This window comes from Phasianus colchicus, chromosome 1 (genome assembly GCF_987193195.1).
Source record: "Phasianus colchicus chromosome 1, bPhaCol1.hap1.1, whole genome shotgun sequence".
Taxonomy (NCBI): Eukaryota; Metazoa; Chordata; class Aves; order Galliformes; family Phasianidae; genus Phasianus; species Phasianus colchicus.
In genome coordinates this window covers 112,533,369-112,559,311 of record NC_143436.1, presented here as the reverse complement: position 1 = coordinate 112,559,311, position 25,943 = coordinate 112,533,369, and the positions used below count along the sequence as shown (strand labels likewise).

The window sequence follows — 25,943 nt, the reverse complement described above, 5'->3', positions numbered from 1 at the left end:
TCTGATCATCCTTGTTGGATCCTTCAGACTTGCTCCAACAGCTGCAACATCTTTCTTGTGCTGAGGACCCCAGGCTTGGGCATGGTACTTTCAGTTGTAGCCTCACAAGGGCAGAGCAGAGAGGGACAATTGCCTCCCTTGCCCTGCTGGCCACTCCTCTTTTGGTGCAGCCCAGGATACTGTTGGTCTTCCAGACTGGAAACTACTGGCTCACATCTGGCTATTCATCCACCAAGATCCACAGGTCTTTCTCAGCAAGACTGCTCTCATTTAGTTCTGCCAGTCTGTACACATATTTGAAATTGTCCCAACATAACTGCAGCACCTTGTATTTTTTCTTGTTGAACCTCATTCAGTTCACATGGGCCCACCTCTTAAGCTTATCCAGGCCCTGTTGGATGGCATCCATTCCTTTTGTTGTGTCATCTGCACCACTCAGCTTGGTATCATCTGCAAACTTGCTGAGGGTGCACTCAGTCTCACCATATGGATCATTGATAAAGATAGTAAAGAACTTTAATACCAATATGGACTCCTGGTGGATACCACTCGTCTCCAGCCTCCACTTGAACATAGAACTGTTTACCAGAGCCCCCTGCTGTGACCATCTAGTCAATTATTTATCTACTGAATATTCCAGCCTTCAAATCCACGTTTTTCAGATGTACAGATAAGGATGTGGTGTGGGACCATATCAAAGGCTTTGCAGAATTCCAGGTAAACATCATCTGTTGCCCTTCCTTTGTCCACTAGTGCTGTCACTCCATCATAGTAGGTCATCAGATTGGTCAGCCTACCCTTGGTGAAGCTGTGCTGGCTGTGTTTTCTCTTGCATGTGCTTTAACATAACTTCCAGGAGGATCTACTCCCGTATCTTCCCAGCACAGAAGTGAGGTTCACTGGCTAGTAGTTTTCTGGATCTTTTTTCCTACCCTTTTAAAATATGGGAGTGAAGTTTCCCTTTTTTAAATCACTGGGGATTTCACCTGATAGCTGTGATGGAGAGTGACTTAGCAACAACATCAGCCAGTTCCTTTGGTACACTGCCATGCATGTCAGTCAGACCCTGGAGACATGTACACATGCAGTTTTATCACAGTCTTGAACTTCTTGCTTCCCATGGGAGTGGTTTTGCTCCCTCAGCCTGCACCTAGAGGTACAGCAATGTGAGAGATGTGGGAAGGTTGACTGCCAGCAAAGGCCGAGGCAGAGAACTGGAGTACCTCAGCCTTCTCCATTTCTGTTGTTGCTCGTCCTCTGGACTAAGTTCTGTTAGTGCTGAAGTACAACTGCAGATAATACTGTTAAGGATTGTGGTTCAGCTCCTCAGCTGTCAAAAGAAGGTAAAATCTGGCATTTCTACATTGATTTTTGAAAGTTCCTTGGGACAGATTTTCTTACTACTTGTTTGTTAGTGCCTGAAGTCATGAAGTTTTTCTGCTAAATGGGATTGTCAAAAGCTATCACAAACACATTATGTAAGCTTTAGCATCTTGAAGCATTGATTTCTACAGAAAGGAAGCAGCTGAAATATTAGTCAGATTCATTAGTCAGATTGGTAGTTCCAACTTCTTATTTTTCACAAACTAGCAAAAGCAGAATTCTGTTGTTATTATAACTTAATTGCATTTCTTGACACTGTGAAGTACCTAAATACTGCATATAATGTTTATGAAAACTGAACGTATGATGTAGAGTTGTTTTTTTTTTTTTTTAGTAATTGTAACCTACTTTGCATTTTCTTGGTTATTTTGATAAATAAGCCTTACAGAAAATGTGTTTATTTTTTCTAAATTTCAGGTCATCAAGAAAACAACAACTTTTGTTCAGTAAATATAAATATTGGTCCAGGTGACTGTGAATGGTTTGTTGTTCCTGAAAGCTATTGGGGTGTCATGAATGACTTTTGTGAAAAGTAAGTTGTGCATACTGTTCCCTATTTTTTTCAAGTTGCATTTGTCTTTCTCAGACCTAATGGGAGAAGGGGAAATATTCATTGAGGGTGTTACTTATAAATGAATTTTTAAAGGGTTTTCCACGTAGTCTGAAAAATCTTTTATAACAAGTCAAAATGTAAAATCTGGAATGTTTGCAAGGTATAGCATTTGTGCAGTGTGCAGGAGCCTTAGGTGCTCAGTGATAGCTTTGCTCCCAAAACTTTACATTACTGGATAATCCATCTCAGTCCTTTTTGTTTGGCTAGCTTCTTTATCAAGCACATGAAAGCTACCATCTACTCTTACCAAATGGTGATGCTTTTATGATTACTTTTAGGACTGTTGCAGTTGGGTGATGGAAAAATTGGGGGGTGAGGGAGTTGGGTTTTTGTTTTGGTAGGTCTTTTTTGTTTGGTTGGTTTATTTTTTTAGGAGTGATGAAGTATTTTTCTGGTATTGTATGTTATTAATTTTATTATGATTAATGTATGTGTCATACATATGGGATTACACAGCCACTGGTGTTTTGGCATTTTTCCTTGCTGCATCTAATGGGAGAGCTTAGTTTACCTGAACTCCAGGAGGTTTCGTGGCACAGTTTGCATATACTTGCAAGTCTGTAGCTTATTTAAAAATGAGGTGTGTTGACTGTTGGGTAATGGTGGTCCACCTCTATGTGTGTTCCTTCTTCTCTTGCATGTGTGCTTAAAAAAAAAAGTCAGTTAGGAGCAGTTGAGTCCCATCTCGTTTGATCTTAAGGGAGGTTGTTTTTTTTTTTTAACATTGCCCATTTAAAAACTGACCTAAACTCCTCAGCTTTCTTCAGAACTTTCTCGGGGTTCTGCATATTCTTCTCAGTACCTATTTGCTGCTTGTCTATTGACAACTGCTCTATTTAATCAACCTAATCAACCTTTACAAAGATCCTCAGAATTATAATTCCGCTGTCAAAAATGCAATGTCTATAATGATGATAGGCCTATTACCCTCATGCCACTGCCCTTTCTGAGACTAAAAGGGAATCTAAAGGTTTGGTAACCTCATAAACTCTCCTGTATGCCTGATAGAGGCACTGAATGGTCTTTGAAAACTTGCCAGCGATCTTTCATGATGCAATAGAAAGTCACTCTAAAATTGGGATGAGGAAGGGAGAAATGTATGTATTTCACAGTACCATATTGGAAGACTCAAGATTTCATTGTTAGGAAGTCCATATGGAGGCTTTTTTTTTAATGCTTCTCAGGAGGGGTAGCATCTTCTGTCTGAACATAGCATAGACTTGTGAATAGCAGTTGAGATGGTGCCAACAAGTTCTTGTGCGGACGAGTTTTGCACGCTCACACTGACAGCATGAGTACATGTTTTGCATTGTTCTAAACAGAAAGCATTCTTAAGAACTGCGTATAAAATCAGTCACAGGTTAAAAAAAGCATCATTCTGCACCAGTGTCACGCTAGATCTAGCAAGAATTCCTCTACCTCAGCATTAATAATGCTGGGAAATTGAAAGGAAAATAGAACTTAACTCTAAGCCATCATCTCACTTCGCATAAGCAGATGGTTGAACATTTTAATGTTGCAGGATATAAAACAGGGAACTGGGATCAGGATTTCTGTAGGTGAAACTTTCCTTCTGACTAGTCCTACTGCATCAGGGATTAGATTAAACATTGAAAATATATACAGTGGTGATCACTTTTTACAGGTAATGTCATTGAAGTATTGGCTACTAATACATCTGCTGATAAATGCTGACAGCTTTATTTTTCCCATTTTTTCAGAAACAATATGAATTTCCTAATGGGATCTTGGTGGCCAAACTTGGAGGATTTGTATGAAGCCAATGTCCCAGTTTATCGATTTATTCAAAGACCAGGGGATTTGGTGTGGATAAATGCTGGCACTGTTCACTGGGTTCAGGCTATCGGCTGGTGCAACAACATTGCTTGGAATGTTGGCCCTCTTACAGGTATAGTTGAGTAATGCATTGTAAGGTAATTCTATGCCATAGAACCTGCCATTTCTTAATAGTTTATTTTAGTTTTCTGGATTAAAAAATGAATATACAGTATTTTAAAACATTATTTGTTGAAGCATTAAATAATCCCATTGGTAATAGGAAATGAAAGCAGCAAGAATGCTGTCTTTATATTCCTGCATTTGATGGACTTCCAAAACTTAGAGTAGTTTATCAAACACAAGCAGAATAAAATGTTGAGAGGAATTCATGCACTGTGTTTTGTAGGCTGCTTTTTTAACTTTCTCTTCCAAAACTTGTTCTACCCAACAGACTTTACTACAGCATGCATATGAAGAATTGCCTGATCTCCCCTTTTCAGGTTAAAAGATACTTAATAGCTCCTTAATGAAAGCATCAGAAAATGCAAACAGTTGTAAATTTTTTTAAACAAAGGAATGTAAGGTTTACTCCTCTGGAAGCCATTATTTTTGAACCATGATTTAAGAAGATTTTTAGATGTGAGAATGGAAGAAAAGTTCACAGCTAAAATAAGGAGATTCTATCAAGCATTTGAGCAGATTGTACTTCCAAAAAAAACCTGTTTTCTTAAATAGTTTAAGGTGTATCTTTATTTCATTATGGTGCAATAAATAGTTTATCTCCATGATTATGTGACTGACTGATACAGAGCTTACGTGTTCAATCACAGTAAATTTTGCAAAACAAGTTTTTGAAAAGGGTGGGGTGAGTAGGCTGCTTAATCAGAAAGTCTGACTCACTGCACAAATCTCTCAAGGTGCAGTCTTCATTTTCAAATTACATACTGTAGCATTGTAAAATGATAAAGAATATACAGACATCGCAAATGTCTGCAAGATACAGACATCTCAAATGTAGATTTTTTTGTGTCAAAAGCTTGAAAATTATTAAGTAACACTTTCTGAAAATGTGTACTCTGTTTAGCATAGAAATTGAGCAGTTGTCAGCAAGTCCTTGTTTTCACATGTGGTTGTTACTGCTGTGATACTTTGTGTTCTTTTAGCATTTGCAATACAATAAGTACGTGCTTAAAAATAAATTTTGTAGAATTTAAATGTTGCAGGGAATGAGTTATTCAGAAATACTGTTTAGTCTCACCATAAAAAAGTCTAAATTTTTGGTATAATGAAGTTATTTTGAGTTCAAATGGTACTTATTTGTTACCTAACTACTTCTGTAACTTTCTTTTTATATAGCCTGTCAATACAAATTGGCAGTGGAACGGTACGAATGGAATAAACTGCAGAGCGTGAAGTCCATAGTACCCATGGTTCATCTTTCATGGAATATGGCTCGAAATATCAAGGTCTCAGATCCAAAGCTTTTTGAAATGATTAAGTAAGTTTTACTTGAGCATTTATTGTTTCCATTTCTTCTTCAAGCATAAAACGGGTAGATCTATAAATAGGCCTTTGTAAGTCTTCTGAGAATCAAGCCAAAATGATTTGATAATCTGTTCTTCAAAGAAAGAAGCCATTTGTGGATATTAAATATGCCACAGACTCCAGCAGTCTACAGAAGCAAACAACTTACATAACTAAACCTGTTCAGAGTATATACCATAAGACATAACAAATTGAGGTCATCAACTGAAGTACTACATTTATAATGATAGTCATTTTTACAGCAAAATTTAAATTAATTTTGCATTTTTAGAACATCTCTTTAGTTAAGGCTCACACACCATCATTTGGCAATCCAATGTAAACGTTTTAAATAAAGACAAATAAGAACTGGAAAGTCACCTTCCCTTTGCTCTTCTGAATAAAGAATTAATTGACGTGTAAGGTGATAATTGAGTATAATGACATTTCTTAAACACTTATTCCAAAATGCAGAAACATTTGAGACTCAAAGCATCTTTAGTAATGTTTTTTTAAAGAGTGCATCTTGAAGCAAATATAAATCATTATATCTAGGTTGAGGAATAAATGGACATTTTGGCATACATCCATCATAGGCTTGTCAGAAAGAAAGTGGGAGAATGAGTTCCACAGCAAATGACTCATCATGAGAATACTCTGGTGGCAGCTCTCTGTTTTTCTTCAGCCAACCAAAAGAGCTTTTATCTTAGTCTTTTCAACATACTGGATCCAGAAGCATTGAATCCTTTTATGATTTGCCTTGAAATGGGCATTGAAATATGGATAGGTTAACCTGCAAAAAAGGAACAAAGAAAATCAGTTTTTCCCCTAGTAGAATTTACTGTTGACATCTGAGTGAGATACCAGTTTGCAAATAGGAATTTGAGTTTAACTTAGCCTTGAACACCTGTTGCAGAATGAGGGGATAAGTGAGATGGTAACTTTGTAAAGGCACAGAAGTGTTAGAAGTTGAAAATAGTTCTGTCCCTTCAATTAAGCTGTTAGTGATCATAGTCAAGGTGGCAAGTGTTAAAAAGGAATAAAAGAAACTGATAGTGTACTGCTGAAAATAAGAAAGGAGGGGAAAAGAAGCAGAGGTTGAGAGGAAGCCAAGAAGTCCTTTAAGAAAAAAAAAAAAAGCTAAGCCCTTATTTCATATGTATATTTATCTTCTCTAGTCCAGCAGGCACTGTAAATCTCAGAACAGCTCTAGAATATTTTTTGCAAAATATGATTTTAATAATTTGGGACCCCTATTTTGCATTTGTGCAAAGTTGAGTCATTTTTTGTCTATGGCTTAGGTTTAGGAGAAAAATGACTGAGCTTAGCATTTTTCTTCAGGAGAAATCTTAAAATGTTGCAGAGGAATACAGAGAACAGAATGGTTTCCTGTTGTCATCCAGTTTGGTAGCAGCTGGGTTTTTTTGTAATGAGATACCTAAATTGTTAGATGTACTTCAGAAATAAAGTCACTGAGGAGCTGATGTAGACTTTGATCTTGCATACTATTGCATTTTCCAGGCTACTGAAGCCACCTCTGTCTTGTTGTCTGTCAGTCCCCTGGTTTCATGCTTTGCATGAGAAGAAGACCCAGTGATGATCTCCAGTTTGTTACATATAGTAACAGTAATCTGGAACAATTCTTCTTCTGATCCCTTCTGTAGTTGTACAGCTGTAACTAGAAGCAGCTGTCATCAGAATACTCGTTTACTATATGGCTTTAGCCTTGTGTAGATATTTTAAGTGCATAAACCTTCATGAACCTCCTTACAATCAGTGAGCAGTTGCATAATTTTCCTCTCAAACTGATTATCTGAGGGAGTGCTGTCTTGCTCTAGATAAAAGGAACAACGTCTAAAACTTTCTCATGAGATTGTTTTTTAAATTTTATACTAAGAGTAGAATCTTGACTGGAAATGCAGGTAGACAGAATGATTTAAAGTTTGACTGACAGCACAATGCTCGAGAAAAGAAAAATTAACATAAGAACTTAAATGAGAAATCAGAAGGCTTTTACAGATGTATCTCTGGAAAAGAAGAATTTTAGAGGTAGTGGGAACATAGTAAAAAGGCCAAAATAATTAATTCCAAAGTAACAGGAATTGTAAGTTCTTTTACCAAAATAGTTTTATAAGCGTAGAAGAGCAGGACATGAGAGAAATGATTTTGCACAAAATCATGAAGCAAGTTAGAATACATTTTGATATCGATGGGGAAAATAAATCACTCAGAAATATAATGAGATCAGTTTTGCATTGCCATTGGGATGGTCTCTGCACTTACAAAGCTTTACTGGATATCTAAACATTAAATGGATTTCTCACTACACTTAGAGAATATATCAGAGTGACATCCGTTTTAAGATCTTCTCTTAAACATCAGGATTTGACTGGACATGATTTACTCATGCTTTGTCATACCTATTAAAACCTCAAGAGAAAGTGATGGTCCAGATTTTTTAACTGAATTCCCACTGTGCAAGAATAAAAACAGGCATACAGTTCTAAAAGCCTACTCAGCTTAAACACTGTGTCTCTACTACACACCATTTTGGCTTTCATGTTTTAGAAAATTTTGATATGCATTTTCAAGGTGATACTTTATGTGCTTTCTCTCTTGCTTTGATAGCATGAAATAGTTAACAGTGCCATTACTCAGATCTAAATTTTGTCTAAGGACAAGTAGTTCACCTTTTAGCTACTGTTTTTGGCTTTGCTTGCAAATTTGGCAAACATTGCGGTGGTGTTGCATGCGGATTACACTTTGAGCAGTTCTTTCTTCACAGCAGTAACACTTGGAAGTGCTTTGAAAATAATACTTTGAAAACTCTTTGGAAGTGAGGAATGGAGCACAGTGGTTGCAAGTGGGTAGATGGGCTTCTAGCTGTTATCTGAGATACCCAAAGACTTTTCCAGATGCTGGCAGAAGAGAACATTACAGTGATAGCTTTTATTTTGAATCAGATTAGATTGCACAAAAGAATGCTATACCAAAGTTAATGAACTTGTCGTAAGCATTTCTACATTAGCTTAACATTCGAGTGAATTAATGTGTGATCTACCACATATGGTTGATTGTATGTGATATCATGAGACATCATGAGTTCCATTAACATCAAACTAGAAAAGTGCGAAGGAGTTGCAGCTAACTGAGCTGTTTGGTTTCATTGAAAATGTGTATATGAAAATACGTTTAATCTAAAAGCGAGCTTTCAGTTTTGCATTATTATTATGAGGGATTTAATGACACCGTAGACTTGTTTTTAGTGAAAATGAATGATCTGAGTGTAAAAAATCAGGAGGACAGTATTGCAATTTAAGCCTGAAATTCTATTAACTGCTTGGTAACACATGAAACAAATATCTAAGAAAAGTAGAGAGCATATATATGACATTTTTAAGGTTTTAAAATGGGAGAAAGGTCAAATTGAAAATATTTTGACAGAACTCTTGAGTACTTTGTTTTCTCTCCAGAGTTTATTCTTCCTCTTACATTTTTCAGTCTTCATTCTGCGTCTAATAAACATGTAATGTAACCACCCTGTGGAGGAGAAAATTAAAGGTTGCACAGACAGTGGCTCAAATAAATAAGATAGCTAAGAACTAAAAATAATTGTAAATAACATTGTAACTTAGAAATCTGGTGACCTATTTTGCCTGCTGTTTTTTTTAAAGAGAATGTATCCATCTCATACAGTGCTAGGAAAGAAGTCACCATTTTTTAGTAAAGAAAAAGACTATGTAGGGTTGTGAAGATTAAAAGTTTGTTGGTTTTTTTTTTTAACGTTGGCAGAAGCATGACAGAGAATCATTGATTTTAAATTGTCCAATTCTTTTCTTCATAAAATGTGTTAAAAATTGTGTCCTTTTTTTTTCCTGTTAAGGGACTTACTTTCATTACATTACAGGAATGTACAGAAATGAAATAAATGTACACAATGATGTGATCTAACTCGTACATAAGTCATGCTTCCAGTGATTCTTATTAGACAATGTTTCTGAAGTCCTAGAGGAAGAAGCTCCAGCTCCAGGGTCTTGAATGAAATTCAGGCTGTTTGCATCTTTCTAGACAGTGTAATACTGAATTGAATATAGAGCTGATTGCCACTGCAGTCTTCTGATCCTGATTTTGGTTGCAGGTATTGCTTGTTAAGAACTCTCAAACAGTGTCAGACACTGAGGGAAGCTCTGATTGCTGCAGGAAAAGAGATTGTCTGGCATGGGCGAGCAAAGGATGAGCCAGCTCATTACTGTAGCATTTGTGAGGTCAGTAAATAAATATATGTTGGGTTTGGGTACTACTGTGATGTTTGTTGAAATTTTGACATATCTTTTGTTGCTGCTATAAACTGCAGCATCTACAGCATCTGCTGCTTTAAGCACACGTATGTGATACAGTGCTGTCTTCAAAGAGCTCATCAAGCTATTTTTTAAATACAGGCTGTATTACACTGTTGCTTTTTCTCCAGTACATAGAAATTGTTATTCACGAGGTCAATTTTCCATTCTCAGTTGTTCTAAGAAGCTGTTACCCCTTCCTGCATATAATTTGATCTGCTCAGCTTCCTTCTCAAGGTATATCTGTCTTCATTCCAGTAATCAACAACAGCCCCAAAAGAGGGAGAATGTGAGTGCATTTTCTTCACAGAAAATGCTTTACTGAAGTTTTTGATCTTACTTTCTATTACTAGCTCCTTTAAGGTATTGAATAATAGTCTTTGTGAAGCATAAAATAAAGTATTTCCCACCTGAAAATCAGTTAAAAATTATTTTCAGATCAAGCCTCTTGGGCAGGATGAATGTGCGACTCAGTTAGCAAGGGAATAAATTATGACTTTCTTTTTACAGGTAAATTTGAAAAAGAGGAATTAAGTATAACTGTAATACATACTGACCTTACTGAGTGACCCCTATCCAGAGTATGAATCCTGCCTTGTTAACACTAACCAAAAGCTTTTCCACAGAGCCATTCACACAGGCACCCTAAGTGTAATGTTTAGTAGTGGTTTTATTATATTTCACCTTAGTTCCTAAGCCTTAAGGAGGATGGATTTTCCCTAAACAAATCTATTTTTTCTCTTTGTATTCTCAGGATAAGACTGTAAACCTTAAACCTTGAAGGCTGTATTTTTTTTTAACTTTTTACAAATGAAATTGTAACAATTGACTTTCTGTTTCCTATCTAACAGGTGGAAGTCTTTGATCTGCTTTTTGTCACTAGTGAGAGCAATTCTCGAAAGACCTATGTTGTACATTGCCAAGACTGTGCACGAAAGATAAGCACGAACCTGGAAAATTTTGTGGTGCTAGAACAGTACAAAATGGAGGACTTGATGCAAGTCTATGATCAATTTACATTAGTAAGTCAAATTAATAAGTGGATGCATAAATACATTATTTGTAAAGCAGTTGTAGGCTGTCTTGGTACTCCATTGTATGAGTACTGTGAACTTTCTGATTCAAATGGAGGTTTGGGTTGTGTGTGATATTTACAGAACAAAACTCTGCAGAGTCAGAATTATGTGAAATAGTACAGTAACTTACTGCAGAACATAACCACTGAGTTTTCAGGGAAAGTATGATGTTACAATTCATAAAGTTGTGGCTTTAAAAATCCAATAGAGATCACCTGGAGACCATAACTGGATCAGATGGAGATGGGAAGAATCAGGACAGTGAAGCTTGGAGAAACTAGCACCAGGTTCAAGAGCATCTCTAATACATTGGTTGTGGTATGAAGTCAGTATAGCAGCAGAGCATCCTATGCACTGAGACCCCTTCCTCCCCCTCCCCTTCCCACCCTCTTCCAAATCAGCACTGTCCTTCTGCTTAGCAAGTGGATGCTCTCAAACAGTTCTGTCTTTGGCTTGGGGCCTCCTTTGCATTTCAATTTAAAGCAAAAAGCCACTTTGCCATTATAGCTTTGTGCTATATATGGCAGCCTCCTGCTTTGAACTGTGTCAGCACAACTGTCCTAACATTTCACCCAGGTTTCGTTGTTTCAGGCAAAGATGGCTTGTTTGTAATCACAATGAAAGCGATGCTGGATTTATTTATGATAAGCCTTGCCTTTCTGTCAAAGGAGACAAACATTGGACAAAGCGTTCTGAGAATTTCACATTGCATTAAATACAGCAGCCCAGAAACAGCTGTGCCTTTTTGATTCATTTCCAGGTGCTGCAGAAAGTGTATGTTTAGACAATTATTTCATGTTATACAGGCATGATAAGTTGCGACCTTTGAGCTAATGCCTCAAGGTTCACCAGCTGAGGCTGGTGAGAACACAGGACCCTGTCCTCTGAACTTTCTTTTCATTGGTTCAGCAAAGCCTGAGATGGCTGAACTTGTGTTCACTCTTTTAGAAGCCCATTGTCATCACAGCTGGTAAAATACTGCAATTCTGAAGTGATAATATGTTGCATAAACAGCATCTAAATAAACACCTATTCTCAGATACACCATCCAAGTGGAATGGGCAAGAATATTTTTGAATGGAAAAGAGGGAGGAATGAGGGAGAGTGGGAGGGGCATGTTTTCGTCTGTGTTTGTATCATTATATAGGTAACTGTGGTAGTGCAACTGTGCCTAGAACAAGGGTTCTCAACCTGTAAACAGCTCTTTGCCCCACCAGAGCCTACACCTGCAGTGCTAAAGAACATTAAAAATTGTTGTGTAGTGAAATTTATGCACAGTATCACTTTTTAAAAAGGCTTGTAGTTTTGATTGAGTCATTTTGAAGAGTCATAACCTATAGGAGAGGGGTTGAGCTTTGTGGCACATCACAGAACAAAGATAACTTCAGATGGCAAAGGTGGTGTAGGACTAACAGGCTCGATGTTTGGGGTAAAGTATCAGGAGTAAATACAGGAATTACATAGAATTAGTATTGCACAGTTGAGTCCTGTAGTGTGATTTGCAGTGTCTTTAAAGACGGCAGCTTCTTGAAGGGATTCCTCATCATGGCAGGACTGATGTGTAGGAAAAGAGAAGAGGAGATGCCATCAGAAATTCAGTGTTTTTGGTGATAATGCCACAAAGAACAATATTAGGGATAGGTATCTTCTAGACCTTCACTCTAAGGCACTAATTAACGATGATTGAAAATAAATGAATAAATAAATAAATAAAAGCTCTGTCCCCGTATCAGAGAATCTTGATCCTTTCCACAGATAACCTGAGGGTTATATGTTAATGCTTATGTAGCGAGGAAGTAAAATGCAACCTGCAAGGTATTTGGAGAGCCACAAAGGGATGACCCACCCATTCCCCTGGCTAAACAGGTTGAGAATCCCTGTTTTAGAGAATATAAAGATACATCTACATGAGCCCACATGGAGCTCTTTTTTTGCCTCAACACTTGTTTTTGGCAGCTCACGTAGTATCAACTCAGATATCCCCACAGTGTGATCCAGTGTGTAGTATAGGCAAAATCCTAACTCAGAGTAGTTGAATAAGTTGGAAAAAAAAATGCTCATACCCACTGGACAAAGTCTCGGTGTATAAAAACCATAGTATTTGACTTCAAACTGTCATGCTCACCATTTGCACAGATTTTGGTTAAACAGCGAATTCTACACCTTTGTAGAAAAGGTAATTTAATGTTTTCTTTTTCAGGCTCCTCCATTGCCATCCTCTTCATCTTGACATTTTTTCATGGACATTAAATGAAAACTTTTCTGATATTCAGGAAGTGACCCAGTTCTGCACCACTGATTTTTGTAGCTATCCCGTAAGGCTGCTGGCTGAAAGCTGTGTCTATGCAACCTTCCAAGTGCGGAGTGTCAACCAACTGGACAGGAGAGAGCACTGCCTCCTACTCCAGAACTCAAAACAAATAAAGCTCATCCAGCTGTACTTCAAAAAAATAATTCCATGTTTTGTATATATCTGACAAAACTGGCAACATTATACAGACTACTGACTTGAAGACCACCTCTTTTGTATTTTCTCTGTTTCTGGGCTGATGAGTTGGTTTCATCCGTTTTTCCCCTTCAGAATTTCCCTTGGAAAAAGTACTAGCTTAGCTGGTCATTTCTTTGTAAGGTAGTTAGAAATTTTAAGTCTTTCTTTGGGCAATTTTTTTTTTTTTTTTTTTTTTTAATGTGAAGAGTTAGGTGATATAAATTTTTTTACTGCTTTTATGTTTTTCTGTTTTGTTTTGAAACCATGACGGTTACACTTTTGGTTCCTAAATAAAATTTAAAACAATTAACAGCCAAGTCACAAAGATAAATGGGTTGCACATAGACTAAGGAATAAACTTCAGATTTGTGATTTTTGTTTCTAATCTTGATGTAAATTTACACTATTTATAAATACATATTTATTGCTTGAAAATATTTGTGAATGGAATGCTGTTATTTTTTCCAGATTACCTGCCATTGAAATTTTAAGGAGTTCTGTAATTTCAAACACTACTCCTATTACATTTTCTATATGTAAATAAAACTGCTTAGCATTGTACAGAAACTTTTATTAAAATTGTTTAATGTTTAAAGTTTTTCTATTGTTTGAGTTTTAAAAAGATTTTATGTACAGTGCCCAGTTTTTGTTCTTTTTTTGAATCTGATTATATATATTTTATATATACTCTTGTGCTTGTGTATATATATAATATATATAGAAACTCGAATATAAATATGTGTATAAAGATTTAGAGACTAAATTTTTCTCGTTTTAAGTTTTACATCTATGGTAGATTTGAGGTGTCTACTGTAAAGTATTGCTTACAAAAGTATGATTATTTTTAAAGAAATATATGGTATGTATCCTCAAGACATAAAATGACCTTCAGACTGGTTTATTGTTAAATTGCACTTTTTGCAATAACAGACCAATAAATAGTTGCTGCCAAAACATAGTAGTAGAAAATAAGTAACAGCTAAATTTTAAAGCTCTTCAAGAAAATGCCGGGTTTGACAGGAAGTTTGGCACTAGCTTCAGAGGAGAAAAAGGTGAATTTAAGTTTGGGTGGGGATGGTATCTAGAATTCAACCAAATCACAACTTATGTATTACAGTATGTTCTATTAACAATTTAAAAAGTTAAGACTGAATCACCTTGGCGTCATTGTTGACCCAAAAAAAAGGATGTTGTGCTATTCTATTGTATCTTCACATATTTTGTAATACAAATTCACTGGTAAATTTTTGAAGCACTAGGTTTATCTAGGACAAGTTTATAATATATCATTGTAACAGTTTGCAGTTTTAATTATGGTATTTATTTTAAGTTGCTCCTTTCTCATTAGCTTCTTGAAAATGCATTAAATCTAAATTTCAAAATTGATAGCTTTCTTATCGATCAGAGTTGACTGATGCAGGAGGTTCTGCATCAAACGATTTCTCATAATTTCTCATTAGTGGGGTATGTTAGTGATTGCATTGTTAAATTTTTTGTAATCGATGTGAAGTGTTAAAGGCACAGAGCATGCTGATAGTTTATTTTGAACAAAAAGAATTGCCTTTTACATTTGTAGCTTCAAATGAAGGGTGTTTTAATGAAGAATCAGTATACAGCTTGTCTACTGCTGTTACAACAGTTTAACTATAGTTATAAATGACTTTTTTTGCTAGTTCTTAAAACAGTTGGGCAAAAGGTTATGGGGATTGAAGAAAAATATAACAAACGCTCTTGCCAGCAAAATTATCAACTAGCAGTTAGGAAGCCAGTATTTACAGTTCTGTAAAGATGTAAGTCTCAGCTCTTGATAACAAACTCTACAAATCATAATTTTTTACTTATGTATTTTATGCAGTCATAAATATTGTAATCTTGACAAACCATGCTGCAACTGAAAAGCTACTCCTTTACAGTAGTCTTAAACCCAAATAAAAGCAAGATAACTTACCTCAACTAATGGCAAACAGAAAGTCCTCGTTTCTCAGTGCTATGAAGAAAAGTATTGCTAACTAGGGAAAGAGCTACCGCGTGCTGATCAAAAGGGCTGTGTACCTTTCCTCCCCTTTGGAAAAGAGGATATCCCAGTACCAAGGGAAGAAAAATTGTATTTCACCAATGAACAAGTAGACCAAATCAGTTGAACATCAGGCAGTATTGTTCACTCTGCATGAAGGTTTTGTCATGGATTTGAATTGCTGCAGGGCTTTAATATTTTGCAGTTTTAATACTTCTTAATTACACTATGCTCCTAAACTATGGACAGTTTTGAACTATAAGCTGCTATGATTTAGAATGCTTTTGTTTCATTTTATTAAAAAAGCACAAGTTAATATTTTATCAGTTGTAGTTATTACGCAGCAGTTCTGCTTCTTAATTTATGGAGTGCACAAATGCACGTGAAGCATTGGTAATCTACGAATACTTCCAACAGTTGGGGGTGGAAGGGGAGGTGGGATTCCTGAGTGGAATGGAGGGGATCAACTTACTTTTCCAGTGAACCTTGGTCTTGTGGCCCTTGAACTCCACACCTGAGCCATACTGCGAGGGATCCTGGTTTGCTTATGCTTACAGATGGTAGCAAGCACATTAAAGGATGAGAGTGGCCAAAGACGTGACACTTGTTGAAAGAATTTTGAAAAGGTGTACAGGGCTAACAGAAATGAGGCGTCATTAATGTGTGGATGAAACTGATGAGATGAAATTGAGTGTTTACAAAAAAAAAAAAAAAAAAAAAAGCGGCAGACAATTGAATTAAGAGAGAATTAGAAATAAACAGCACCTTTTGCTAAAGAACTCTGGATCTGAGGAATGTCCTGAAGGAGAACTGGAGGTGCTGACAGCACAGGGATCCAGTATGTGGAGAGAACAGAGAATCACATCTTTCTGAGCTAAATTTAAATTCCTCCATAAATATATTCAACAGAGCTTTGATCTTTAAGCTTGTCCTCAGATATGTAAATTGGGAGCAGTCTGTGCTTTTTGGGGGGGAGAAGTGATGTCTACCAGTTTTTCCATTTCATGTTGGTAGCCAAATAAGTGAAATGGATGGTGACAGGGCCTAAAAGTTCCTGAATTTATATGGCAGGTAACGTGGTGGCCCTGAAGTCAAAGTTTTGTGAATCTGCACTTCTATAGTTCATACAATCATAGAATCATAGAATGGCCTGGGTTGAAAAGGACCTCTAGGTCATCTAGTTTCAACCCCCTTGCCATGGGCAGGGTTGCCAACCACTAGACCAGGCTGCCCAGAGCCACATCCAGCCTGGTTGGAGGAAGAACTTAGAAAGCAGCATTAAAATGGCATTGCTTTGCTGAAATGGATACAGTTACCTCATTTCAGGATAGTACATTATAGATTGTTGGAACAAAGGTAGGCATGGACTGGGGACTCCCCAGCTGGTTCAGTCAGAGGAAGAGATAAAATAATTGATTAAAGAGATGGAAGATGCTAGGATTCAAATACAATGTTACGGAAGAGGGTGCTTACCCTTGGTTGCTGCCCTTATCCTGGGAAGGCCTTTCCTGGGAAAAATTTTCTCAGCACAGGCCTAACAGGAGGGCTTTGAAGCCTGAGCTTACCTAGGTCAGCTGTTTTGTCTGGATCCATAGCAAAGGGTCATGGCCCATCAATTCAATGGTGGTGCCCACAAGTCTTCTACAGGACAGGGAAGCTTCATCTTCCGTGTTTGCTTTAGTTGGTGTGGGAACCAGTCAGAGGAAGCATTCCAGCTGGGAGAACAGAGGGTGACTGCCTTTAGGTAGGTTCATACCAGCTGCTCTTGTCTGCTTTGGTTGTGACAACACTGATGGCAGAGGAAGGAGGAATGCAAGTGATGTCCAGACAAGTTCAAGCTGAAGCTCAGGTTCAAGCAAGCTCAGTGCAGGGAGCTGCTTGCAGGGCCCCATGGAAGAAGGCTGCCAAGGAGGATGTTGCTAACAAGGCAGGCATGAGGCCCACTGTGTCCCAGGGCAGCGTCATTTTGAGGAAGTGTAGTCATGTCCTTCAAACTAAGGGGAGCAAATGTGTCCTACATATTAAGTAACTGGGGGAAGGGTTTCTGAAGTTGGCTTGGGGATGGGGTTTGGGAGAATGGAACACATTTCTTTGTCAATGGTAGCAGCTACCTACAAAGCTATAGAAAATAGCAAGCGGCTGCAGGGAGAGCAGTCTCCTCATTGCACTTGGGGTCCAGTAGATGCCGTGGGAGGTGTGGGGGGCATCGCACAGCCAGATGATGTTGATCAGGCCTAAACAAGGCACACGGAGACAACAACTGATCCAGCAGGAGCCTTGACCCTGGCGCTGGGTGATGTCTGTGGGCTAGAAGACCTTAAGTGGGGAGGAGGCTGAGACCATCAGGGAGTGTGACTGGGAAATCGACTGGTGGAGTGACTCGCTGGAGTGCCAGAGGGAAAAGTGCCAGGGAGATATCCCCAGAAAAGTGGTGGCCCCCTGCCCTGTCACAGTTGGACAGACCTGACTGATGAGGAGGGTTGGAAGAGAGTCCTGACTCAGCATCACAGGAGACCCCCCTGCCTGCCTACCCCGCTACCCCAGCTCCCTCTAAGCAACAGGTTTCAGACATTAGAAATTGAAGGGGAGATGAGTGGGGAGGCATTGGAAGATTTGCCTAGGAGGGAGCCTAAGGCAAGGCTGTCACCCCCACACCCTGAGGCTGCCTCTGTCAGGAAAGAAAGAAAGAAGGGTGGTCATGGTGGGTGAGTCCCTTTTTGGAGGAACGGAGGCCCCATATACAGGTTGGACCCAAGCTGTTGGGAAGTGTGCTGCCTTCCTGGGGCCTGGGTCAGGGACATAACCAGGAGACTCCTAAAGCTGGTTAGATCCACTGATTATTTTCCTTTACTCATAGTTCAGGTGGGCAGTGATTAAATTGCTCAGAGAGGCCTACGAACTCTGAGAAGAGATTTCAGGGGTTTAGAGCATTTAGTTCAAGGAGCAGGAGCTCAAGTGATTTTTTGTTCTATACCTTCAGGGACAGTGAGGGATACGGAGTGGGCTTGGAAAGCACAAGCAATGAATAATTGGCTCAGAGGCTGGTGTCGAGCCAGAAACTTTGGGTTCTTTGATCATGGGGCAGTTTACTTGGCCCGTAGCCTGTTGCCAATCCATGGAACCCACCTATCTCAAAGGGGGAAACGAATCCTAGCACAGGAGTTAGCGGGGCTTATTGGAAGAGCTTTAAACTAGCTACGATGGGGGGAAGGAGACAAAATAGGCCTCACAAGAGATGAGCCCAGGGGAACAATGCCTGAGCTGGGGGTGAGGCAGATGGCTGAAGTGCATCTACACCAATACACGCAGCATGGGCAACAAGCAGGAGGAGTTAGAAGTGATTGTGCAGCAGGCTAACTATGACTTAGTTGCTATTACTGAAACATGGTGGGACTACTTCCATGACTAGAGTGCTGTGATGGATGGCTACAAGCTCTTCAGAAGGGATAGACAAGGAAGGAAGGGTGCTGGTGTGGCCCTTTCTATTAAAGACTGTTCTGATGTTGAAGAGCTTGGGAATGATAAATTTGAGTGTCTGTGGGTAAGGATCAGGGGGAAGGCCTGTAGGGGATACATCTTGGTGTGGGTCAGTTATAAACTGCCTAATCAAGATGAAGAGTTGGATGAAGCATTCTATGAGCAGCTTGCGGAAGTCGCACGATCACCAGCACTCGTTCTCGTGGGAGACTTCAATTTCCCTAATGTATGTTGGAAATATAATACAGCACAGAGGAAGCAGTCCAAGAGGTTTCTAGAAAGTGTGGAAGATAGCTTCCTTACGCAGCTGGTAGGAGAGCCTACCAGGGATGGTGCCCTGCTAGACCTGCTCTTCGCTAACAGAGAAGAACTGGTGGGAGATGTGAAGGCTGGGGACTGTCACAGGCAGAGCGACCATGAAATTCTAGAATTCTCTATTCTTGGAGATGTCAGAAGGGTGACTAGCAAAACTGTTATCTTAAACTTCAAGAGGGCAGACTCTGACCTGTTCAGGATACTAGTAGCATGGGTCCCTTGGGAGTTGCTTCTTAAGGGTAAAGGGGTCTGGGAAGCTGGATGCTCCTCAAGATGGAAATCTTAAAGGCATGAGAGCAGGCTGTTCCTGAATGCCATAAGGCGAGATGTAGGGGAAGAAGACCAGTGTGGATGAGCCAAGAGCTATTGTTGAGACTCCAGAAGAAAAAGAGAGTCTATGTCCTCTGGAAGAAGGGACAGGATGCTTGGGGAGATTACAAGGAAGTTGCTAAGGTATGCAGGGAGGAAGTTAGGAGAGCAAAAGCCCAACTTAAACTCAGATTGGCTACTGCAATAAAAGAGAATAAGAAATCCTTTTATAAATATATCAACATTAAGGAGACTAGGGGGTGTTGTTTGATGCTTGGCTGAACATGAGCTAACAGTGTGCCCAGGTGGCCAAGAGGGCCAACGGCATCCTGGCCTGCATTAGAAATAGTGTGGCCAGCAGGAGCAGGGAGGTAATCATCCCCCTGTATTCAGCACTGGTGAGGCCGCACTTTGAGTACTGTGTTCAGTTTTGGGCCCCTCACTACAGGAAGGACATTGAGGCCTTGGAGCGTGTCCAGAGAAGGGCAACTAAACTGGTGAGGGGTCTGGAGTGCAAGTCTTATGAGGAACAGCTGAGGGAGCTGGGTGGAGGCTCAGGGGAGACCTTATTGCACTCTACAATTTCCTAAAGGGAGGCTGTGATGAGGAGGGGTTTGACCTCTTCTCCCAGGCAACGAACAGGACCCGAGGAAATGGCCGCAAGTTGTACCAGAAGAGGTTTAGGTTAGACATAAGGAAGAACTTTTTCTCTCAGAGAGTGGTCAGGCACTGGAATGGCTGCCCGGGGAGGTGATGAAGTCACTATCTCTGGCAGTGTTCAAGAAGCATCTGGATGAGGAGCTACAAGATATGGTTTAGTAACATGTGGTAGCAATGGTGATGGGAGGGCGGTTGGACTAGTTGATCTTGCAGATCATTTCCAACCTTGTGATTCTATGATTCTCTGAAGCTGGACTCTCACAACCCATAGCATCAGTGCTGGGGATGGGAGGGAGGAGGTTGTTGCCAGGAGATTACCCATTATGGTGATCACAATTGCTGTTGCCCCACCTGGAGCTTGGCAGGGCAGTGGGTGTATGCAGCAGGTAAAGAAAATGTGGGAGGAATTATTTTTTTTTTTGTTTTTTGTTTTTTGTTAGAGACTGCTGCATTCCTACTGAGTTTCTCTGAACTGAAGGGTGATGGTTCTCTCTGGCAGAGGGCATCATGGTCAGGCTTTTAACACAATGGAGCACTCCTCTCAGGAGTCAATCTTGCACCATCATTTTTCTGATGGAGGGGATTGTCAGGCCCAGCTTAAATGCACACTGCTGCTCAGGATATAGGAGATGACACATTGTTTGGGATTGAAGCTGGTGAAAAGGAAGACCAGATCCAAACAGGCAGAGGAGAACAAAGACCAGGTGATTCTTAATTGAGGGGACAGTGCCTGAAGGAATGGGCTACAGCACTCACTGAATTCACGGGGCTAGCAGTCCCTGAAAGACTCCCACCTAAAGGTGGGATGTGCAGTCCAGTTACTGCAGAGCTTATGGGAAAAAGTAAATGTGCAGAGACATGTTTGACAGAGCTGGCTGACCACTGCATGCAGAAGCTTTAAATGGTTGAAAGAAAATCTTAATCTGTTCAGTTTTAAGGCATGGGCATGCAAAGTTTGGGTTTCTGAGGTTTATTTTTTCTAACACATCATTGCCAATCAGTCATCCTACTTTTGTTGTGAAAAAAAAAAAAAAAGCCAAGAAAAATAGCTATCAAGCAGTCACCATCACTGCAGTTTGGTTTTGGTTGGGAGTGTGGAGGGATTTTTGAGGGCAGTGGCACTGGGCAGTGAGCTCAGCAGCTGCTGCACTGCACTCCGTGTAAGGCCACCTTGAAGGGCAAATGCCCACAGAGCTGAAGATCCAGAAACATATTCCAGCAGCTCAGGAGCTGTGGAAAGTCTTGGGGCACTTACTGCTCTGTATTTATGTGCGGGACCTCGTCTTGCTTGAGATACCAGCACTATCAGTGCTATTAAATGCTAGCAATTTGGGGGATGTGTTCATGTTCAACAGGGTGGCTCTGCCAACACTAATGTTGGACACTGGGAGGAGAATGGGAGGCAGCTGAGTCTACTGAGAGCAAATTATTCTGGGCTTGGGGTCTGGTTGGCTACAGCATGCTGAGTTGGAGTGTGTTTATGGCTGTTGCTCTGTATTTGGCCCAACCCTCTATCTGATGCTGCTTTGTTCCATGTGGGTTATCCATGTGGATATTCATTGCTATCCACCACAGCACTAAAGGAAATTGCTGTGTCTGTGGGCACTGAACAATGTTTGTACTCTGTGGCCATAAGAAAAGATGCAGCTGAGTATCTAAATCCTCCTCAGGAGTTCTGCTGGGCTATGCTGGAGATGGAGCAAAAACATCTCCCCAAGAAACAAAGGAAAGGAAAGGGAAAGGGAAAGGGAAAGGGAAAGGGAAAGGGAAAGGGAAAGGGAAAGGGAAAGGGAAAGGGAAAGGGAAAGGGAAAGGGAAGGATGGGAAAAAAATCACTGAAAGTATTTGAACAAATGTTCAGTGAACCTCTCTCCATCCTGTCTAATGGGTCAACAGTGCACGTGTGTGTTTGGTAGTTGGTGATACCTTTGAACAGCCGCTTCATGAACAGCTTCAAAGTAAAAAGCAAAAGTGGGATGAGCTTTCCAACACAGATCAAAATGAGCTGGCAATTATCCTAAGTGCAACTTAGGTTCTAATTTTCAAAATCAGTGCAAAATGCCATTTACAGAGATTGATGGAGTCTGAAGCAATTATTGCAGTGTTTTGAAGAATACCATGGCTAATTCTGTCAAAGGCTTATTTACACAACAAGATTGGAGAACATAAGACAGCCGTGAATGAAGTGCTGTTGTGTTTAAATAGGTGTTGGATTGGCCTTGTGCTCACCTGGAGCTGGCTCCAGCCTGCCCATCCCACTTGTCCCTGCTGGCAAGTGGCAGGTAGGAGACTGAGAGCCCACCAGCATCACCCCATTTCCTTCCCTGCAGCCATGAGTGTTTGGGTATGCGGCTGGGTGGTGACAGGCTGCATTTTGGTGTGGAGATGGTGATAGGGGAAAAAATATATACAGATGAGCAGTTCTGCTGAGAAAGAACCATGGGAAGAGATGAGGAGGTTTTTGCTGGCAGATTTGGCACCTGTGTGGAGAAGGCTGAAGTGTTGTGCTTCACCATATCCCTGCCCCTCCACCAGTTATTACCCGTGTTTGGCATTGTTGCCGTTACAGCAAATACCCAGGGAACTTGTGCACTGCATGGGTGGTGGAGATAGGAGCTAAAAAAGAGGTTTTTCTGTGAGTCCATTTCTGCTCATCTTCTGGAAGCTGGATGGCGTGTCTGCTGTCAAAAACTTGAAAAAACACAGAAAAAAATCCTACATAAAACAAGAGAGCTGCTCTCTGCTCTGTCTTTTATTTATTTATTTATTTGTTTGTTTGTTTGTTTGTTTGTTTGTTTTTACCTCCTTCCTAGCCCAGATGCTATTGTAAGCTCTCAACCTACCATCGGAGGAACTCTTCCCTTCTCAAATGTCTTCTAGGCTTTGCATGCTCATCTCAGCACTTCTTTGTGGTTGTGCTCATCTCTGCTTCTTAAAATACACATCACCTTTTCTTAACCTTTAACTCCATACTTTTTATCTTTTTGTCATCACTAAGCAGCCTTAACAAAGGCATTCAGTGCATTGACATAGTTCTTGCTTCTCAACCAAGCTCATCAACTTTTCTCAATGCATGTAATGCTCAAACGAGAGTAAGAATTTGAGTTTGAGTAGTAGGTTAGCTTCAGGAGAAACTTCAAGTCTAGAAGATGTGTTGGTGAGATTAGGTCAGTGCTGTCCATGAGTCTATGCTTGTCACTGACAATGACATATCCACTGGGTACAAGAAAAATTATTTGGAAATTTTTTTTTTTTTTGCAAGGTGATGCACTTAGTTGGGCTACCTGGTTATGGTATGGAACTGGAGTTCAGTCTGGAGAAGAGGATGTTCAGGGGAGACCTTGTCACTCTTTACAGCCACCTGAAAGGAGGTTGTGGCGAGGGGGGATCAGCCTCTTGTCCCAGGTAACAGATAGAATGAGAGATAATGGCTTCAAATTGCACCAAACAACGTTCAGGTTGGATATTAGGAAAGGTTTCTTCTCCAAAAGAGCAGTGAGGCAGTGGCACAGGCTGCCCAGGGAGGTGGTGGAGTCACTGTCCCTGAAGGTGTTCAAAAGCCATGTGGATGTGGCACTGAGGGACGTGGGCAGTGGGCATGGTGGGGATGGGCTGATGATTGGACTGGGTTATCTTAGAGGTCTTTTCCAAGATTTCTTTTAAGATTCTATGATTCTGTGGCATTATATGCCTTAAAGTTTGAGAAGTATGCCTTATTATATGCTTTAAAGTTGGAGGAGTGTCCCTCCAACTCTCCTCCACCTTAGTTTCCATTACTGAAATTCAGTTTTCATGTTGATTTAACTAGAATTATTGTGACACTTTATTTTTCTTGCTTTTGCCTCTTGGCAGGTTCATTGTCTATGGCACCGTGATTCCCTGCCCAGGATGTCCTCCTTTCACCACTCGCTCTTCTTGTATCATCTCTGGGAATGCTCAACCCAAACCCACCCTCCCTTCTGTCAGCTTGTTTATAGGTGATTTCTCACGGCAAATTATCGGGCTGGGAAATACTCCCATGTATGTTTCCAACCTGTGAAGTCAGCTTAATGGTGTGTGGTTGATCTGATGGACTCTGAACTCAGCAAACTGGGAGCAATTCCTGCAGGCTGGAAGCTTAGGAAAGGGCAGTATTTTAGTACAACCCTTTTGCCTTAGGTCTGCAGTTGTTATTGTCAGGTCAGCAGAGGACAAAAACTAAGTTCAATGAGGAGTAAATGGATAGGAGTTGGTCTGCTTTTCCATTCCTGAGGTTCCTAAACTCCAAAAAGCAAACAAACATCTGATTGACTCCTTTGGACCAGTTTGAGTCCAGCTGAGGAGAGATACTTGTTTTAATCCATGCACATCCACTAGTAGCTGCTTCAGTTGTTGAAACAAAAAGACTCTTGAGGGCACCTGCTCTCTATAACTACACAAGATTCATTTTTGAATGACTGTTTGGTTTTGATTGTGGTGAAGGTTTGTCCTGAATGAATATTTCCAGACATGTGAAGTGGCTGTGCTGGCAAGCTAATGTAATAGATCTGGGATCTCAAAGCTCTCATGTCCTATTACCCATCTCCCTCCCACTCACAGTGCAGATACTAAGACAGTGTTTATGCATTAGGATAAGCTTATTTCCTTCAAGAGTTGATGTTCTTTTTTCTCTGAAAGGAAATATTAGTGGAAAATTAGGGTGTTTCCCTGAGAAGGCAATGAGTCATCGGTAGCTATGTTGCAATAGCTTTATTCATAAATATTGTTAAATTATTCACATCTTTAATTTCATGGATATCACAAAGCAGGCGGCATTTTTTCCACCAAGGAAGATGTTTCTCTGCTCAGCAGAATGGGAGGCCAGCCATGACCTGTGCTTCCCCGGAGGGACCCAGCTCTCCTTGCCAGCCATCTCTGTGACTGGGGAAATTCACTGGGACTGATGTAGTGGGCCAGAACTCTGCTGCTGTGTGTGGGAAGCACAGCAACACCAAAGTCCCATTTGTAGAGGGAAGGTCTGTGACAATTCTCACCTCCAGCATGTAGGTTTTATACTCTAAAACCCAGGGAGGTCTGGATAAATTTCACCTAATTTTGCTTTAAGCAGATGGGCTGAAGCTTCTATTTCTATTTCCTCTTTGAGGATCTGCCTGTGAGTATCTTTGCAAATGACTGATTTCATTTTCTTTCACAGCCTTCTCTTCCCCAAGTCTCCTGGTGTTGGGGTTGCTGCTGGCTACAGCACCTCTTTTGGCACATGTTCTGCTTCTATTGTGTTGGAGAAATGTGTTGGGTGTTTCTGTTTTTTATTTTTATTTATTTATTTTTTAATCAGCATCCATGCTGTTAGTGAGTAGCTCTTTTCATTTATTTATTTTTTTTTTTCTGGGACTGCCTTATTGTGGTTCTGCACCTAATTTGCCTAATTTCTGCATTTGATTTCTGCTCTTTGAAGGGTGTCTGTTTCCTTTGAATCACGCTGCTGTGCTGCTGTTTAGCCACCTGGGGTGTGTTTGTAGTTATTTTTTTTTTTTTATTTATTGTTGATGCACATTTACTCTGAGTTTCTAATGTAGTTTCTTTAAACAGATCCCACTGTTGCAGGGCACTTCAAGAAGAACTTGGGCAGCCATCACAGCAGAAGAGGCTTTCCTGCTGGGCTCCATGCACAGCTCAGAAAGCTGAATTTCCAGTGTTGAGGGGTTAGACTAATTCTTAGAGTAACAATATACATATTTCTGTGAAAGCTCAAGGTCAGATTTGTATTTGTGTTCTCCATTTGGAAGCTACTCTGCTCGGCCTCCCTTTCCCTGTAACTTTATATTGCTGTAAATACAATCCTTTGGTCATGCAAAAGCTGTATTTTTAGCAAGCTCTGCTTGGCTCCTACCTAGGGGAGTGCAACTGTGAAGTTCAGCCCAGCCCCACAGCCCCTGCCCCATCCCCCCTCCAGGGGGATGTCCACTCCCGTTGGATGACACACTCAGAA

The 25,943-nt window shown here is 40.2% G+C and overlaps 2 protein-coding genes and 1 long non-coding RNA gene across 15 annotated transcripts in view; 2 read left to right on the top strand and 1 right to left on the bottom strand.

Annotated features, from left to right (window-relative positions):
* Window positions 1-13,795, top strand: part of KDM6A (lysine demethylase 6A) — a 145,928-nt gene extending 132,133 nt beyond the window's left edge. For 3 of the 11 annotated variants that reach the window (XM_090123431.1, XM_031594609.2, XM_090123419.1), the window contains 6 exons: window positions 1,801-1,915; window positions 3,718-3,905; window positions 5,132-5,273; window positions 9,438-9,564; window positions 10,488-10,658; window positions 10,921-13,795. In XM_090123431.1, the coding sequence (XP_089979557.1) occupies window positions 1,801-1,915; window positions 3,718-3,905; window positions 5,132-5,273; window positions 9,438-9,564; window positions 10,488-10,658; window positions 10,921-10,977 (800 nt within the window). In that variant the 3' untranslated portion in view covers window positions 10,978-13,795. The other 8 variants (XM_090123442.1, XM_031594611.2, XM_031594608.2 and 5 more) reach the window with 4 other exon arrangements.
* On the bottom strand, window positions 5,780-16,858 carry LOC149919957 (uncharacterized). The gene is made up of 2 exons (XR_016459588.1): window positions 16,780-16,858; window positions 5,780-6,092 (listed from the first exon to the last, which is right to left on the bottom strand). It is a non-coding gene; the product is annotated as an uncharacterized LOC149919957 (long non-coding RNA).
* LOC116229865 (uncharacterized) lies at window positions 15,255-25,943 on the top strand. Of its 3 annotated transcripts, XM_090123505.1 has the most exons (6): window positions 15,255-20,361; window positions 20,475-20,679; window positions 23,238-23,380; window positions 23,828-23,952; window positions 25,410-25,461; window positions 25,544-25,943. In XM_090123505.1, exons 2-6 carry the CDS (start codon window positions 20,605-20,607, stop codon window positions 25,659-25,661), a joined length of 513 nt encoding a protein of 170 aa, XP_089979631.1. In that variant the 5' UTR covers window positions 15,255-20,361; window positions 20,475-20,604; the 3' UTR covers window positions 25,662-25,943. The 3 variants fall into 3 exon arrangements, with proteins under 3 accessions (XP_089979631.1, XP_089979637.1, XP_089979646.1); XM_090123511.1 differs by lacking the exon at window positions 20,475-20,679; XM_090123520.1 differs by lacking the exon at window positions 25,410-25,461.